At 41.2% G+C, this 18,379-nt stretch overlaps 1 protein-coding gene across 9 annotated transcripts in view; it reads left to right on the top strand.

Moving 5' to 3' along the window:
- VPS13B (vacuolar protein sorting 13 homolog B) overlaps positions 1 to 18,379 on the top strand; it is a 771,473-nt gene that overhangs the window by 713,966 nt on the left and 39,128 nt on the right. For all 9 annotated transcript variants that reach the window (XM_061123681.1, XM_061123682.1, XM_061123678.1 and 6 more), the window contains 10 exons: positions 1,456 to 1,719; positions 2,404 to 2,487; positions 2,665 to 2,840; positions 3,252 to 3,422; positions 4,117 to 4,318; positions 5,434 to 5,622; positions 8,322 to 8,468; positions 10,454 to 10,737; positions 13,850 to 13,977; positions 14,228 to 14,427. In XM_061123681.1, coding sequence (XP_060979664.1) covers positions 1,456 to 1,719; positions 2,404 to 2,487; positions 2,665 to 2,840; positions 3,252 to 3,422; positions 4,117 to 4,318; positions 5,434 to 5,622; positions 8,322 to 8,468; positions 10,454 to 10,737; positions 13,850 to 13,977; positions 14,228 to 14,427 — 1,845 coding nt within the window. The remainder of the gene's footprint in view (positions 1 to 1,455; positions 1,720 to 2,403; positions 2,488 to 2,664; positions 2,841 to 3,251; positions 3,423 to 4,116; positions 4,319 to 5,433; positions 5,623 to 8,321; positions 8,469 to 10,453; positions 10,738 to 13,849; positions 13,978 to 14,227; positions 14,428 to 18,379) is intronic.

The raw sequence follows: 18,379 nt of genomic DNA, 5'->3' as shown, positions 1-18,379 counted from the left end.
CAGTGATTTTGACAGCAAAGGAAAAGGAAAGACTAACAAAGAAAAAGGAGTTATTTGGAATGAAACCACTGGTTTCTGCTATAATACATTTACCTTATGATGAGCAGCCTTATTCTCTTTATATTGTTTCTGTTTTCTTAATAGGTAGGTATTGATTTTATGAGATACGGACTATCAGGGTAGTGATCAGCACAGACTCTGGACCAGACAGTTGGGGTAACATCAGCCCAGTTATTCAACATCTCTCTGCCTCTGTTTTTTTCCTTGTTAATATGAGGACTCATTATAGCACCTGTTTTATGTGGTGGTTGTGAAAATAAGAGATAATTTATGAAAATACTTACTAGGTTCTCCAAAAAGGAAAAAAAACAGAACAAATAGGGTGTGTCTGTGTGTGTACACACACACATATACTTGTAAGTATGTATGTACATACACACATAGAGAAGGGGAAAGAGAGGTTTACTGTAAATTGGCTCGCACAATTATGGAGGCTGAGAAGTCCTAAGATCCGCCATCTGCAAGTTGGAAGACCAGAAGAGCTGCTGTGTAGTTCCAGTCTGAAAGTCAGCAGGCTCGCGTACCAAGAAGAGCTGATGTTTCAGTTGTTTCCAAAGGCTGGAGCAGACCGGCGTCCAGCTCAGGCATGAGGCAGGAGGAGTCGCCTCTTAACCCAGGCTCTCCGTTCTTCCAGGTCTTCAGCTGCTAGGATGAGGCCCACCAGTTAGGGAGGGCAATCCCCTTTAGTCAGTCTACCAATTCGAATATTAATCTCATCTAGAAACACCTTCACACACACAGACCCAGTGTAATGTGTGACCAAAATATCTGTGTACCCCATGGCCCATTCAAGCTGACACATAAAATTAGGCCTTAGAGCTAGATCATATTCTTAGACCTTTAAATATGCCATATATGTATTACTTATTATATATTTTATAACCTGGAAAAATATTATAAATAAGGAAAACTGTATCTGAAAGTCCTGTCTTGCTCAACCATGGTGAAAACTCATATTACACAGGGATTTGCTTTATAAAAGTATCTACTGCATCAGTTTCCACCAAAAGAGATATTAATAATTCTTAATGCCTGCCCTGAATTATACACTTAACTGGATGAAAAGTTAAATAATTCTTGGGATTAATGGATAATTATGTGTGTTTTATAAAGATAAATGCTTCTACACTATAGGAAAAATGTGAATAAGATAAAATATAATTCAGCATATGAGTTAAAAGTTGTTTGTATTATCAGTTTATACAGAGATCTTGTATTGCATAAGAGTACAATTTATTGCCCTCTTTATTAAGATAATTGCTTTATTGTGGGTGGTCTGAAACCAAACTTACAATATCTCCCAAGTTTGCTCTATTGCCATTTCATGGAGTCTGAATTAATGGAAGTCTTATTGATTGAGGGATTGATTGATTGTTTTTTTGTTTTTGTTTTTAGATTATCATCTGTGGAAGACAGATCATCTGTAGTTACTTGTCTCAAAGCATAGAATTAAAAGTGGTTCAGCATTACATTGGTCAAGATGGACAAGCTGTGGTTCGAGAACATTTTGACTGCCTCACAGCCAAACAGAAATTGCCTTCGTACATACTAGAAAACAATGAACTGACTGAGTTGTGTGTGAGGGCCAAAGGAGATGAAGACTGGTCGAGAGACGTGTGCCTGGAATCCAAGGCCCCTGAGTACAGCGTTGTCATTCAGGTGTGAGAAGTAGCACAGTCCAGAACAGAGCAACTTTAAAATTTTAAAGTTCTCATTATGTTCTTTATTCAGTGTAGCACTTAATTTATTAATAAATGATAGGTACAAAAGAGGGGAGGCCTGAAATAATATGAGGAGACTTTGAATATTACTTCTCAAACTTTTTCCTCCCCATCCCACGACAACACGTTTGTATCAGTTCCAGTAGTTCCTGTAGCCAAGACTCTACCCTTCCAGATGGAGATGAGTTGTATCTTGAAAAAGATTCTGATGCTCTAGGGCTTTCAAGGGATAGGAGGGAAAAAAGCGTGTCCTCCCCGCTTTAGAAGCTTTATGATGACCTGCTACTTTTTTTTATCTCTTTCTCAGTCTCCACCATCATCACTTTCATTCCCACGAAGCACAAATCTCTCTTTCGTTCTCCCACTCAGTCTTATATCAGTCACTCCACATACAAATCCCTTCATCTTTATGGAAATAATTGGCCCCATTGATGCGCCGCACGTTCACTTTATGCCATAGTGAAGTCTGTTTTTGCTTAGGTATTCTTTTTTTTTTTTAATGGCTTTTTTTTCAATAACTTTAAATTTTTTTATCAGTCAAACTGATATTATATCTCTGCCTTATTTTGATTAATTAGTAAACTGTTTAGTGTTTAATAGAACTCTTCTCTCTCATGTGCAGGTGCCATCTTCAAACAGTTCCATTATTTATGTCTGGTGCACAGTTTTGACTTTGGAGCCCAGCTCTCAAGTGCAGCAGCGAATGGTGAGTGCTTTCAGATCCTAAAATATGGCATACGACTTTGACCTTTCCTGTTCTGAAATAAATTAAGGTCAGAGTGACCCAGGGAAGAGATTTATTACAAGTTTGTCTCAGCATCAAACAGCTGGAATACTGCAACAAAGCAAATATGAAAGTTGTTCTGTCCTTTTATTTTTATAGATTGTGTTCAGCCCTCTTTTTATCATGAGGAGTCATCTTCCAGACCCCATTATCATACATTTGGAGAAAAGGAGTCTGGGATTGAGTGAAACACAAATTATTCCAGGAAAAGGACAGGAAAAACCACTGCAAAACATAGAACCTGACCTTGTACATCACCTAACATTTCAAGCAAGGTACTGGGAAAGTCCTTAACTTTTTCCTCAGATTCAGAAGAAAAAGTACCTTGTCCTGTCAAGGGGGGCAAGAGAGGATAGAGTTTTTTGTGTGATTTCTTATGAGAATGTTATTTTTAAACTGCCTTGCCTAGTGTTCTGTTCTCTTCTGTAGTTGAAGATAAAATTCAGCTGCGTTAGAAATGAAAAAGAGGGATGATCAGAAAATCTAATTGACAACATAATTTCTGTAGGGGAACGAGAGAGCTCCACCCAAGCAGTGGGGAGGAAAGTCCCAGATCATTCCCCAAACTATGTCATCACCCCTAAAGCACCGAAAATTGACTCACTCTCACACACACACACAAAAAAAACCACATTGGTTTATAATACATCTGATAATCATTCTTGTTTTTCCTTTCCATTTCCTAGAGAAGAGGATGACCCTTCACACTGTGCTGTTCCCATCTCAACATCGCTCATTAAGCAGATAGCCACTAAGATACACCCTGGAGGCACAGTTACTCAGATCCTTGATGAGTTCTATGGGCCAGAGAAGTTCCTTCAACCCACATGGCCCTATAATAAAAAGGACTCTGACAGGTAAGGGGCTTCCCTGATAGCTCAGTTGGTAAAGAATCTACCTACAATGCAGGAGACCCCCCGGTTCAATTCCTGGGTCGGGAAGATCCCCTGGAGAAGGGATAGGCTACCCACTCCAGTATTCTTGGGCTTCTCTTGTGGCTCAGCTGGTAAAGAATCTGCCTGCAATGCAGGAAACCTGGGTTCAATCCCTGGGTTGGCAAGATCCCCTGGAGAAGGGAAAGGCTACCCACTCCAGTATTGTGGCCTGGAGAATGCCATGAACTGTATAGTCCATGGGGTCACAAAGAGTCAGACACGACTGAGCAACTTTCACTTTCACTTTTCACTTTCTGACAGGTAATGTTCTCCAGCAGTGTTTTTCTATGAGCATTTCTCAATATTAAATGAATGAATGTTCACAAAAATGTTAGATGCCAACAAAAAACATTTTAAAAAAGATGTTTGCAAGTGTCTGTCACATTCTGACCTTTTATCTCCTAGTAGATGTATTCTGTGAATTGCTTCGTTCTTAATCTAGAACATAATTGCATGAAAAGTTTCTTCCTCCTGGATGCAAATTTGGCATTGCGTGACTCTGATGTGAAGAGGTACCATACAGGAGCGTTGTGTGTCTGGAATTCTTAAAACACATTTCATGAGTCCTGAAGTCATCATGTTTCATTGAGTCTGTTGGATGTGGTATTTGGCACAGGAATGAGCAACTGAGCCAGTGGGACAGCCCAATGCGAGTGAAGCTGTCAGCCTGGAAGCCATATGTGAGGACCTTATTGATAGAATTGCTACCCTGGGCCCTGCTTATCAATCAGTCCAAGTGGGACCTCTGGCTGTTTGAGGGAGAGAAGATTGTTCTACAGGTTCCTGCTGGCAAAATTATTATCCCTCCTAATTTTCAGGTACCTTAACTCTTTTTTTAAACTAATAGAAATTCTTTTCTTTCAACAACCATCTTTTATTCTGAGGTTGCATTTATGTTCTTAACAGACTCAATCAGTTGTGGAAGACTGTCCTCCCAGATGCATGTGTAAGGGGTATGGAATGTTCTTTGATATTCAAAGACATCTCAGATGTTTTTTTTTTCCCCACCCATCAGCAGTATTCACGCTTGAGTTATCATTAAATTCGATAACTTGTACTAGTTGCATTCTCATTTCCATTCCTCAACAGGATGTTTGACAAGTATTAGGACTGGTCTCTCAGGATATGTTAAGAATATAGAGCTGTATGCTGTGCTAACCTACCCTCTAGATGTTTTTGTAGTTTTTATAGAAACTCTCACAGATTTGCAAGATGAATCAGAAGATTTCTGGACAGCTATTTTTGTCAGGCCCCTTTTCCTTTATAAGTGGACTTGCCTGTCCATAATCATGTATGCCCACCTGTTATTGATAACAACATAGAATCATTACTAACAAGGGGGAAAAAAATCTGGTTGTAAAACAGAACTTCATAGGAAGATTTTGTATTTCATCACAAGAGAACTTTCTTGATAAGGCTAGCCCAGTTCCAAGAAAGCATATAAATCTGTAAGAGAATAGGGTACATGGAATTCCTAAATAAAATGTTTTTCTGATATGGAACAATTTGAGGGTTCTTTTCTTTTAGCTCCAGTTTATAAACATCTTTATTCAATTGCATTTTTTCTTTTTTTAAAAAAAATAATCATATGATGTTACCTTATGGAATTGGAATGTTGACCTGTAGTACCTAATATTGCACATTATTCTTTTATCAAATAAAATGAAACCTTCAGTTTCTAGGCCTTTGGTATTTATAGGGTAGTCCCAGTTTGGGTTGATGTTTTTTCCCTCCTTCCATAAATACAAATTTCACTGTGATTCAAAGAAGGCATTGGGAAGTGAAATAAAAGGTATGTTGCCATTACAAAAAAAAAAAAAGTAAAAGGATGTGGTTGCCTAGGTAGACCTATAATAGAAAAAATTCCTGTGAATTGAGGTAAAAATATCAAAGTTAAGAAAACAGTTTTATAATTGAGGCATTATTTTTCCAGGAAGCTTTTCAAATTGGAATATACTGGGCAAATACAAACACGGTGCACAAGTCAGTAGCTATTAAACTGGTCCATAACCTGACATCTCCAAAGTGGAAAGATGGAGGTAATGGTGAAGTTGTGTCTTTGGACGAAGAAGGGTTTGTTGATGCTGAAATAAGACTTGGTGCTTTCCCAGGACATCAGAAGGTAGGGTCAAAGTCTCTCAAAGTCTGCTTGGCTCTTGGCTGGGACAGGGAGTAGTGGGGGGTCGGGGTGGAGCTGGGAATAGCATGCCATCCCCTCAACTTGTTTAAAATGAGCCTTCCCTTTTCTTTCCTAATCCCTTTTTAGTATTATATGTTCCAAACAGTTTATAATAGTGCAACACATGATTTCTTAGACCTGTCTGTTTTACAGTGGTTTTTTCCTTTCCTTTACCAGTGATAGAAGCTGTGTCACATAATTTATCCAATAACCACTCTATTTCAGAACACTCAGCAGTCACTTGATTTATTGTATGTGAAGGAAAAAAAGAACTTATTCCAAAATATCCACAAATTGTACTTGGCCTCCTCATTTTAGAGCAGGAAGTAGAGTTGCTAACATTCTGGGTTTTGAGTGAAAGGCCAGAGGCTCCTGCAAGAAAGGTTATAGTCCTAGAAAGGGCATCCTGAGTGAAAGGATGTAGGTCGAATCTGATTCTCCCACAGAACCAATGTTTTAAGAGGGAGTTGATTCTTTACATATGTATGTGTATATATATATAAAGGCGCTGATGCTGGAAAAGACTGAAGGCAGAAGGAGAAGGGGGCGGTAGAGGATGAGATGGTTAGATAGCATCACTGACTCAATGGACCTGAACTTAAGCAAAGTCTGGGAGATAGTAGAGGACAGAGGAGCCTCATGTGCTGCAGTCCATGGAGTCACAAAGAGTCAAAAATGATTTGGTGACTGTACAACAAGAATTTGTTTATTTTTGGATGTCCTAGGTGTTCGTTGCCGAGCGAGGTTTTCTCTAGTTGCAGCTAGCCGGGCTACTCTCCAGTTGTGGTGAATGTGCTCCTCATTGTGTGGCTTCTCTTGGTGAGGAGCACGGGTTCTGGGGTACTCAGGCTTCAGGAGTTGCAGCACATGGGCTCAGTAGTTGTGGCTCCTGGGCTCCGGAGCACAGGCTCAACAGTTGTTAGGCACAAGCCTAGTTGCTCTGAGGCATGTGGGATCTTCCCAGACCAGGGATCAAACCAGTGTCTCTTGCGTTGGCAGACAGATTCTTTACCACTGAGCCACCAGAAAAGCTCTGGAAGTGGTGTTCTTGGACAGGGTCTGGTACCCACGTTTATGAAGATAAACGCAAAAAAACAAAATACATAAATCAGTTATTTAAATATGTGCTTTCAACATGAATCTTTTCTAAGTAGCATACGAAGGCCAGTTAAGCTGAATAACAGACTAACGCCTCCCATTAAGCTATGTACGAAGTGCAGCACCATAGTGTACCGCCTAGAAACCTCATGCTGTGCTTCATGGTATCTTCGTCATTGTGGCTGTCCCAAGTCAGAAAAAGAAAGGGCACTTCATCAGAGTTGTGTAATTCAGAGTGCTCTTTCTCTGAGGAGAAGTCAGATTTTGACAGGCATCTTTGAAGAACCTCTTTAAAAAGGTTAGGGTCATTTGGTGACTTCTTAAAAATAAATTTCTCTGATACAAAGAAGTTGATCTTCAGTATTCAAGGCTGGTATCCATTTCCTCAAAGTTGTCTGGGCAACACATGTTTATCCTCTGCCGGCCAAAATACTGTAACATGGGTGTGAATGGCAAAGGGCTGTAAGCGTGAATCACCCAAAGTTGAATAGCTGTAAGTTGAGAACTACCATCAAAACCTGGAAAGTTATGATCCACAGTCAAACACGCAGTACCTCCAGCACCTCACAAAGTGACCACATAAATACAAATAAATGTTAGTGAATGAATGAATGAGCTGTTGGAAAATATAATATCATTATATTTATATCTTATTTTTCTTCAGTAGTGATTCTCAAGCTTTCTAGTCTCTGGACCCCTTTATACTCTTAAAAAATACTGAGGACCTCCAAAACCCTTTTGTTTGTGTGGATTATATCTATTTGATTTTTGTCAAATTAGAAATTAAAATATAAAAAATTTTAAGCATGAGAATTCACAAATAAACATTTCTTTAGCCATAAGAATGATGACATCATCTTATGATGACATATCTATGATGATGTCATAGAATCTCTGGGATTCTATACAGCTCCACTGTATGCTTATGTGAAACAGTGAAAAAGACAAATAGCATCTTAGTATTATTTTTAAATTAGTTTTGGCCTTGGGGCCTCCTGGAAGGTCAAAGACCATGCCCCTAAGGGTTCCCAGACCATACTCTGAGAACATTACCACTTATTAGATGGATATCTTAAGTCAAGTAATGTCTTCTCTGAGCATCAGTCCCTCATACAGTGTGGTGGGACAGTGCGATGAGACCCACAGTGGCTAAGGGCAGCACCAGGGAACCAGTGTACATGGCTTCTAATTCCAACCCCTAGACCCTCTTTATCTTTGTGACCTAGGGCAAGTTGCTTACCTTTGTGTCTCATTCTTTCTCTTCTGTAAAATGAGAATAATAGTAGCTACCCCATAGAGGTGTAGTAAGGATTCTGTGAGTTAATATGCATGAAATACTCTAAACAGGTGGAGCACAAGAATGCAATATATGAGGGGAGTTGTTACTGTTTCCTTCATCATTGCCATCATCATTAAAGTGCTCAGAACTCCCCTGGGACAGCCAAAATGATGAAGTGGCCACATAAATATATATTTTTTAAAAAAGAAGTTTTTATATACCATGTGATATTTAAAGAATTACTCTTTCCTCAATTGTTCTGCAGTTATGCCAGTTCTGCATTTCCTCCATGGTACAGCAAGGCATACAGATTGTTCAGATTGAAGACAAGACTACAATAGTCAATAACACACCATATCAGATATTTTATAAGCCACAGTTAACTGTCACCAAACCCCACTCTGGAAAAGAGGTAAGCCGTGCAAACATGAATTTTTTTAATCTATAAGTTTTCTTAAATCAGTAATGGTAAGGATCAGCTTTTTTTTAACCCAGGACAGATCAAAAGCTAACACCGAATGTAGGTGAAGGATTCATTTCTTTGTACTTTCACTGAAACTGTGGTGTCATGATGAGCGTTTCCAAGGTCATTAACGAGGAGACAGGCTCCCAAGCAGCAAATCTGGATGCCCTGGCAGCTTCAGGCTGCCAGCGCATCTGCCAGCGCTCCTAACGCCCTGGCCGGAAGCTGGCCTGAGGGCTGGCTGCAAGGCTACAGAAAAGAACATCTGCCTTGCAGAAAAGCCATGTGTGCAGAAGGCTCAGCCCCAGCAGAGCCCCAGATCTGGGAGCGCTGAGTTCTGTGTCCAGGAGGAGAGGAAATGTGAAAATGTACCAGCTCATTTATGTTAACATCTCTGTGGCAGAATATGTGGAAAATGAATCCAAGAAGGATTTTTTTTTTTCTTTTTACTCCGTGCTTTATACAGTTCAGATGAACAGTTTTATTTTAAGAGAGTAAGGAGATATTTTAAAAAGATTTACAAACAGAATATGCTAAGTGGTATGCTATTGTTTTATGCTGTTGAAACCGTCACGCAGAAAAGTATTATTTTTCTTTACTTTTATCCGCATTTATTGTTAGCCCGTACTTGCAGCTCCCAAAAATTACATTAGAATAATACCCTAGGATGAAAGTCTTACTCTTCTAAGCCTGCAGTGCATTATAGGATTTATAAAAATGGCAGATTAATAGAATTTCATCTTGGTTCATTGAAGTATTGATTAAAAATACATAGGTGACCAGAAGCCCCATGTTGGGAAATAGAGGTCAACAGTAATTGCATGGTAGGCAAGGATTTGAGGGGAAAAAACCAGTGTGTGCCCTGAAAATTTTCCCAGTTCTTCCCCACCCTAAGGGCTTCCCAAAGCACTGGGTCAGAGCCCTCCACACTGTCACTGCCTCATCTGAAAAGCAGCATAATTTTGCATTCCTTGTGGGGTCTGGGTGAAGGTTCAGTGAGATAATCTGAGAAAAAAAGGCCGGGCACTCAGGAAAAGAGAGTTGCCGGCAGCCATCTCCACACCAGCATCCCAGTGGGTTCCTCGTGAGAAGGGAAGGGCCCTCATTCTTTCTGCAGCTCAGGGGGCCCCATTTTTCAGCCCTGACCCAGCTTCGGGCAGGTGTGGGAATTGTTTGAGACAGGGTCATCCCTCCCCTCTCAGGGAGACAGTCTGGAACAGTGGGAGACACAGCAGAGAGGAAAGGAGGAGGCCTGGCTTCCTGCCAGGCTCTGCCACGCACTTCACACACTAGCTCTGTGATGCTGGGCGCCATCATCCGCTCTCTGGGAAGCAGCTTCCTCAGCTGTGAACAAGGAGCTTCAGATAAATTATCCCTTCAGGTCCTTTTTAAGTCCTAAGTCCTGAGACTCTGTCATGTGCCAGAAAGCATGTGGAACTCCAGTTGAGGGCGGGAGGTCAGGGTCTCCTACTCCTTCAGGATGAGCCTTCAGAAACATTTGTCTTCCAAGCTCCCGGTTTCCCCTTGTTCATCTCATTCCGATCGCTTCTGCACGGTCCCCCCGGAGCGCGACCCTTTCAGTCCAGCCGTACCCTCTCCACGACGACTCCCTTCCCAACACACAGCGTTTCTGCCCCGTGGCATCTGGCTTTTTTGTAGTACCTGGGCGAGATGGAGAACTTGGCATCCCTCACCCCTTCAGATCACATCAGCTTTATCATTTTCCTTATGCCTAGAGAAGCAGACCCTGCTATTGCTGCTTGTAATTGTCTCCTTCAGGCTTCCTCATAGGAACACGACATCTAATATTCCCATGTTCCCCCCCTCCTGAGAGTATGTGTCGTGGTTTCTTAGAAGCTGTGCTTTAGAGAAGCTTAGCTTCTATATTGGACTGTATAACTGTGCTCTCTCCACCTTGTCTTGTCTTTCTTCAGTATTTTCACGTTCCAGACAGCTCTACTTTCAGCATTTGCCCGGGTGGCCAGCAGCCTGCCATGAGATCCAGCTCCCTTCCTTGCTGGGACCTAATGCCCGACCTTGGCCAGTCCGCCCTGGACGCGTCCCTGCTGCAGAAGCAGGTCTTGCTGGCCTTTTCTCCCACCGTGGTTGCCGACAGCTCCCAGTGCTGGAGCCTGCCAGCTCCAGTTAGGCAGGAGTTTCCCAGACAGAGCGTGGCAGTGCCCTTGGGGAACGACAGGGAAAATGGATTCTGTACCAGGTATTTTACGTTTCTGTGAATGCCCTTCTTTGCTTCATCCCTGTGCTGGGAGAGATGAGAGAATAGTTGGCAATGCTCACCACATGTAAACTTAACTTTTGCTTTTATTTTTCATGGCTTCTGTATTTTGCGTACAACTGGACAGATGTGAGGATCACACATGGGTTTTCCTAGTGAACTACTGATGAGATTTTTCCCTTATGCGGCTTTTATTAGGGGGAAATGGTGTTCATACCATAGAGTAGCCACAGTCTATCATAATGAAAAGATGCTCTTCTCCTATGGCTTCCCAGCCTCTGTCAGGTGATAAGAAATAAGGGTTAAAATATGAGAGAGTCAAGCTGGAAAACCTTTTTCTTTTCCCGTATTTTACTTCTATTTCAAAATGGAATTTTTCTCAAGTCGTTAAGAGAGGTAACTTAGATAAACACAAGTCACAGAAGACTGTTCTGTGGTTGTTCCTGCATGCAAGTTACTCCAGTTACCAATTACCAATTATGCAAATAACAACCACAGAATCAAGCCAGAGACATGTAATGGTTCCTTCATACTGGACTTTTATTTTGTGGTCATTTTGCATGCAGTACATCCTTTCTGTAGCTGTCAGGAATAGCTTACTTAAAGTATATATTAACAAAGTACAAAAGAAAGCATATTGTAACCTTATGAGAGGTACCTTTTTTGTGATTATGAATTTATAGACTAAGATTTTAGCCATCTTAACTTTGATGTATATAGAGATTTGTAGTAGTAATATTTTAAAAGATAACTTCCTAACTCCAGTTGTCCTTGATAGTTAAGGCTCTGTTCCCTACACACATCCCTTTTTTCACAACATTGACAAACATCCATGATTTTATAATCACTTTCCATACCCAACTCAAGAGGAGTGATTATCCTTGTATCCTGATTGGAGAAGTATGGTAAGTTGTTGTTGTTACTAAAACAAATTTATTGTTATCAAAGGGGAAAGAGGGGTGGTGGGGGATAAATTAGGAGGCCAGGGTTAACATATACACTTGTGTGTATAAAATAGATAGTCAATAAGAACCTACTGTATAGCATAGGGAATTATACTCAGTACCCTGTAATAACCTATTAGGGAAAAGAATCTGAAAAAAAATATATGTATATAAAGAATATATATATTAAAAGAATTTATATAACTGAATCACTGGGTTTTATACTTACACAGTATTGTAAATCAATTTAAAAAATGTTTTCTAAGTGTTATTTTTAGATAATCTTAGAGTCACATGCAGTTATAGGAAGTAATTCAGAGAGGTCCCCTGTATCCCTTACTCAGTTCCCCTAGTTGAAACATCTTACAAAACATCTTACAAACCTAGTATCACATCCAGGATGTTGGTGTTGATACAATTAGTGTATAGAGCATTTCCATGGTAAGTTTCAGAAAGTATTTTTGAAAGCAATGTGAACCTATGTATAGAAAACAAACTTATTTTTAAAACTAAAACACAAAATTTATAATAAACACTTAGGATTTATGTTTAAAATTCTAAGATTTTGTTAATTTAATGTAAATGTTTATCTATTGTAATGTAAATGTAAATAACTATTGAGCTAGTTATTAGATTGAAAGTGACAAGTCAGTCAGCATTAGTCAGTCAGTCTTGTCTGACCCTTTGTGACTCCATGGACTGTTGCCTGCCAGGCTCCTCTGTCCATGGAATTTTCCAGGCAAGAATACTGGAGTGGGTCATCATTTCCTTCTCTAGGGGATCTTCCCGACCCAGGGATTGAACCTGGGTCTCCTGCATTGCAGGCAGATTCTTCACCGTCTGAGCTACTATGGAAGCCCAGTTATGATATTAGAAGTACTATATTTTAGTTCTGACCTCAGCTCTCTTGGTTATCAATAAGACATTCTCTGTGGTCAGCTTGCCTGGCTCTTCCAGAATTAGGCTGGGAGAAGATCCAAAGACTATACTGTGAAAGTGTTTCGTCTCCTTCCCTCGCTCCTCCCCTCAATCCTACAGTGCACATATGATGGTGTTATTAATGTGATTTTCCCAAATACTGATCAACAATTCTCCTTGGCATTTCAGACAAATGCAATCTTTGGGAAGAACTCACACTAGCGAACAGAATAGATAGTGAATGGGAAACTCTTTAGTGTGTTACTGACCATTTATAATCAGTATAAACTGAGGGCCACATTTGGCAAATAATCTGATTTCTTTGATTAATTTGAACAACCAGTCCTTGTAATTTAAACTTCAGAGAGACTTTTTTTCCTGATTTGATATGAAATATTTTTTGATAGTCTCTCAGTCTAAATTGGAGCCTTCTCTCTGTCCATTGTAGAGAGCAGCCTATGCCCACACAGCAGTTTCTCTGAGGCCAAATAGAAAATACAGCTTTGCTCTTGGTAGCCAAAATGGAGAGCCTATAAAGTACAGTGATTTGTGAAAATTGACAGCAAACATACTGAACCTGCCTACCTTTAGAATTAAAAATAGCAAGCACACAGATTCTCCAGTCATCCTTCTAGAAACATATCGGCTCCTCCTTTCCCAAAACTTATCAAGCACTTTTGAGGAGGAAAGCACCCCATCTCTAGAGATTAAGGCACATGTACATAGAGGAAGAGAGAACAGAAGGAAAAGCTAGCACAAGAATATCTGTGATTCTCTCTGAGTACTACAAGTTATGTTGTTGTTTTTTTTAATTTAATTTTATGTTTTTAATTCTTTTTATATTGGAGCATAGTTGATTAACAGTGTTGTGTTAGTTTCAGGTATATGGCAAAGTGAATCAGTTATATATACACATGTAACTATTCTTTTTCAAATTCTTTTCCCTTTTAGGTTGTTTATGGAACATTGAGCAGAGTTCCCTGTGCTATACAGTAGTTTACACATTTTTTGAATATTTTATGATAATGTTACTGCTGTCAGAAAAAAAAAATTAGTAAACCTATCATTAGTGTCTGGCAGGTAATAGAGGAGCGGATGGCCTCCATTGTCATTTTCTCTGATGTGTAAGAGGGAGGGTGTGAATATTGTAAATATAAATAAATATGTATCAGGAGAAAAAACATGCATTTTTTTCTAAGCTGTTTCTGTCATTTGATCTGATTCTATTCTAGGGCAATAGCACTAACATATCAAGAATACCTTGGAGTGACTTATTTAACCCTCTCAGAAGACCCTAGTCCTCAAATAATTTTCCACAACAGATGTCCAGTGACAATACTTATAAAGGAAAATACTAAAGGTATATGTTATAGTATTGAATTTAAATAATATAAAACCTATATTCTTTCTGGAGGTTTTTGACTTAGTATTATACTGCCTGTGATATATTGTATATATAAGTATGTTGAATATATAAGTATATATTGCCTGTGATCCTTAAGTAAAAGTGAACTTATTTGAGAAGTTTCTCTTGCCACGTTACATTTAATATCCCCAAGTCTTTGTCTTCAAAGCCTAAGTCTGAATATGCTGTTTTTTTTTTATTTTAGATATTCCAAAGTTTGAGGTTTATTGCAGAAAAATTCCTCCTGAGTGCTCGATTCATCATGAGCTGTATCATCAGATTTCCAGTTATCCAGACTGCAAGACCAGAGACCTCCTTCCTAGCCTCCTGTTGAGAGTGGACTCGCTGGAGGAAATGACGACTGAGTGGAGTGACGCCATCGACATCAACAATCAGGGGACACAGGTCAGCGCCCACACGTTCCTGCCCAGGCTTGCAGGAAAGGCCCCTTTTCTGAGGCTTTGGTGATCGTCTGCTTCCAAACGCTGACTGTCTTGCCTCTGTGTGAGGGCTCAGATGTACCTGCCTTTACGCCCTCATAGGGCTGTAACTTCTCAAACACAAGAGTGTATCCCCAAAGCATGCCGCTGCTGCTCAGTCACTTCAGTCATGTGCGGCCTCATGGAGTGTAGCCCGTCAGGCTCCTCTGTCCATGGGATTCTCCAGACAAGAATACTGGAATGGGTTGCCATGCCGCCCTCCAGGGGATCTTCCCAACCCAAGAATCTAACCTGCATCTCTTAGGTCTCCTGCATTGGCAGGCGGGTTCTTTACCACTAGCACCGCCTGGGAAGTGCATCCCCAAAGTATACTATACAACTATTTATGAAAGAGGAACACTTGGTAAAACAAGCCCATCTTGGGTCTAAACCCAGGTCAAAAATGAAATAGAAGTGTTAATCTTCTTCATGTAAAAGGTAATCCAGCTGTCCAGATTTTAAGACAATCATAATGTCAACCCTGGATTCATTACCTCTTTTGAAAATTTACTAATTTTGAAATATACATATTATTCCTAGCAGTACACAAAACTTTGCAAATATAAGTACAGTTTTAAAACCCTGAATAGATCAGATGTCCTGATTTGTCCCTGTCTTACTCTAGATGTTAGTGATAATATTTTTGTTGAAAATGGCACAGGGACCTAGCATTCCTTTTCTGCTCTGCTTAAAATTTACCATTTTTCAGTACAATCCAGTGGCATTAAACACATTCACAATGTTGTAAACATTCACAATGTTGTAAAACCATAACCCCCATCCATTTCCAGAAATGTTTCATCATTCTGAACAGATACTATAAACCCATAACTCCTCACTCTCCCCTCTCCTCAGCCCATGGCAATGTCTTCTGTGCTTTCTGAGTCTATCTACTGCAGGTATCTCACATATAAGGAGAAGCGTACAACACTCGTCCGTTTGTGTCTGGCCTGTTTCCCTTAGCATGATATCTTCAAGGTTCACCCATGTTGTAGCATGTGTCAGAACGTCATTCCTTTTTATGGCTGAATAATTCTGTGCTGTACTTTTTAGAAGTCCCTTCACATCTGTTAGTTCATTTGATCTTCACAGCTCGCTTATGAAATAGGTCCTATTTTAATGGTAACAAAACACATATTAAAATTAAAAATGTGTTTACAGTAATAATAGTTATCATTTAATAAGCACTTACTATATGTCAGGCATTGTGCTAAGCACTTTATATTCATTCTTCTCTAACCCGTACAACAGGCAGACAAGATAGGGACCGTCATTTCCATGTTACAGAAGTGAAAACTTGAGATCTCCGAAGAAACGTGGTCGAATTCCCACATGTTAGGGAGGAAGGGACGAGGGTTTTATCCAGACCTACCTGACTCCACAGCATGTGCTCTGAACGGCTGTGCTCTGAATGCTACTTCCTTACCTGAAGTTCCTTAGCTCCCCCACTTCCCCAGTCCTGCTGGCACATTTTTCTCATCTCTCAAGAGGTTCTCTCCCTACACCCCTGTGAAGTCCCTACCCATCCCAGGGCCCTCTGCATACACATATAATATTTTTAACATTTAATTGCATTCACTTCTCTAAATGATTTCCTAACAAGTCAAGATTCCTGGCAGTCAGACCCCTGCCTTATTCATGCACAGCCTGTGGCAGAATAGAATGCCTGCCAACACAGTGAGATCTGAAGACATATCAAACGAATAAATGAATGAAAGAGAAGATGAGGCTACCAAGAGAGGTCTTGTAAAGGAGAAGAAGAGGGTGCCAGGCCTGACTTTGGGAAACTCTGACGTGTGAGCGTGATGTAGCCTCACACTGAGAAGGAGCTGGAGAGTGGCAGGAGGAGGGGTTGGGCGGGGCAGAAACAGGAAAGCTTCTGAGAGAGAGAGTTTCCAGGATGGAAGATGGTGGGCAGAGGGCAGGTGTGATCACATTGGAAGTTACAAGTCCAGAGGGAGTGCAAGGACAGGGGAGATATGGTGTTTTTTTCAAGAAGCAAATGAGATCCCTGGAGAGGAAGCCTTTTATATGCTGCAGGAGAGGAGTCAGTGGAGGAGATGTGAAAACATGCGCAAAGAATCGCCACAGAGACAAGTTCAAAGCACAGGGAGTATAATTCTCCTTGAACAAGAGGGCCACGCCCTCTTCTCTGATGGTAGAAAAGAGGTGGGGATGGGCACAGGGGTAGGTAGAGATCTCTGGAGGGCTCGGGGTGGGAAATGGAGTGAAATGATACCCAGTGGCCCTAAATTTATCAGGGAACGTAGAGCGAAACATCTGCTGAGAGAGGGGGGGAAAGGGGTGGGGGCCTGGGGAGAGCGCAGCTGTGGAAACAGTGAAGGACATGGCCGTGGACAGGTGCAGGAAGGGCCCCGCTCACCTGGGAGACCTGCACTTGTGGTGCCCCAAACTGCAGAGGGGTGTGATGTCCACCCCACAGCGCTCATGTGATGAACAGAGAAAATCCGCAGGGGTGGCATGACCTCTGAAGACGTTCCCAGTCTCCGTCCTTTACAGAATAAGCATCACCAGCTTCTCGAAGTCCCCTGAACTGCCCTGCATCCGTGCGAAGGTGTCTGAAGCCTTGCTTATGTATGTCTAGGGAATGCTTTACAATAGGCAGTCTGCCTGCCAAACCTTATTTTGGGAGTTCCCGTTCACTCTAAATTTCCTCAAAACCTTTGTAGTCAGGGATACTTCAAAGCTGAGAGGAGGTAGTCTTTCCAACACCCGTATCACCCCCGGTCTGAGGACCCGGCAGAGTCTCGTGTTCCCATTAATCTTGGAGGAGCTGTGAGCCATATGTCCTGCAGACCACGGCTCACTTCCTATTCTGGAGGAAGATTCATTTCAGACCCTCGCTGACGTCTCCCCGGGAACACACCGGGGCGTATAAATCACTGGGTAGGGGGGGAAGGTGTGGGGAGCCGTGTCCTCTGATGAAAGGAAGCAGCCCTTCTGTAGGAGGAAGCTTGTCTTCCAGGAGCCTTGCCTCAGCCCTGAGTGTCATGCTCATGATGTGGATTTCAAAGCTGACCTAACAAAAGCAGAATTAAAGCACCAAAAAGTCTCCATTATGCCCCAGGGAAGAAAACTCCTCTAGCTTTTGTCCATCACAGAGATGCCCCTCGGTTCCTCCCTGGTGTTTTAAATAAGACCACTTCATGTTGTATAATTTTGAGGTGGAATATGAGAGGAAATGTGCAGAGAATAACTTTATAGCTACACAAAGAAGTGTTCTTTGGATCAAGAGTTAACTGAGAAAACCTAAGAACTCTGATGGGTGTGAGTTTTCTGGGGCTGTGTCCCTGGCTCACGCCTGGGTGGGGACAGAGGCCCCGCAGTGACAGCTGGAGCTCTTATCCATGATAACAGTGTGGGGAGCCTGGCAACAGGGGAGGGAAATCTTTAAGTAAAGTGCTAGTCACTCACCGACTCTTTTGTGACCCCATGGACTGTAGCCTGCCAGGCTCCTCTGTCTGTGGACTTCTTTAGGCAAGAATATTGTAATGAGTAGCCATTCCCTTCTCCAGGGGATCTTCTTGACCCAGGGATCGAACCTGGGTCTCCTGCATTGCGGTCAGATTCTTTACTGTTTCAGCTACTATGTTGATCATTTTAAGTCATAATTTTGAACCTGTGAGGGAAATACTTTAGAATCCTGTCATAGTGTACGGGCTTTCAATTGCTGACAGTCCAAAACCTTATTTTTGTCAAAGCTAGGAAACATTCTTTGGAAAAACTCAAGACAGAAAAGGTATTTGGAAAACACAGTATTTACCATTTAACTAATATAAACACAGTGAAGTATGCTCCTGTCGTTCAATCAACAAATACTTACGGAGTGTCTAATATGTGCCACTCACTATATTATA

This window comes from Dama dama, chromosome 21 (assembly GCF_033118175.1).
Source record: "Dama dama isolate Ldn47 chromosome 21, ASM3311817v1, whole genome shotgun sequence".
Lineage (NCBI taxonomy): Eukaryota > Metazoa > Chordata > Mammalia > Artiodactyla > Cervidae > Dama > Dama dama.
Note: the sequence above shows the minus strand (reverse complement) of the source record. Positions and strands in the feature narration are given on the sequence as shown.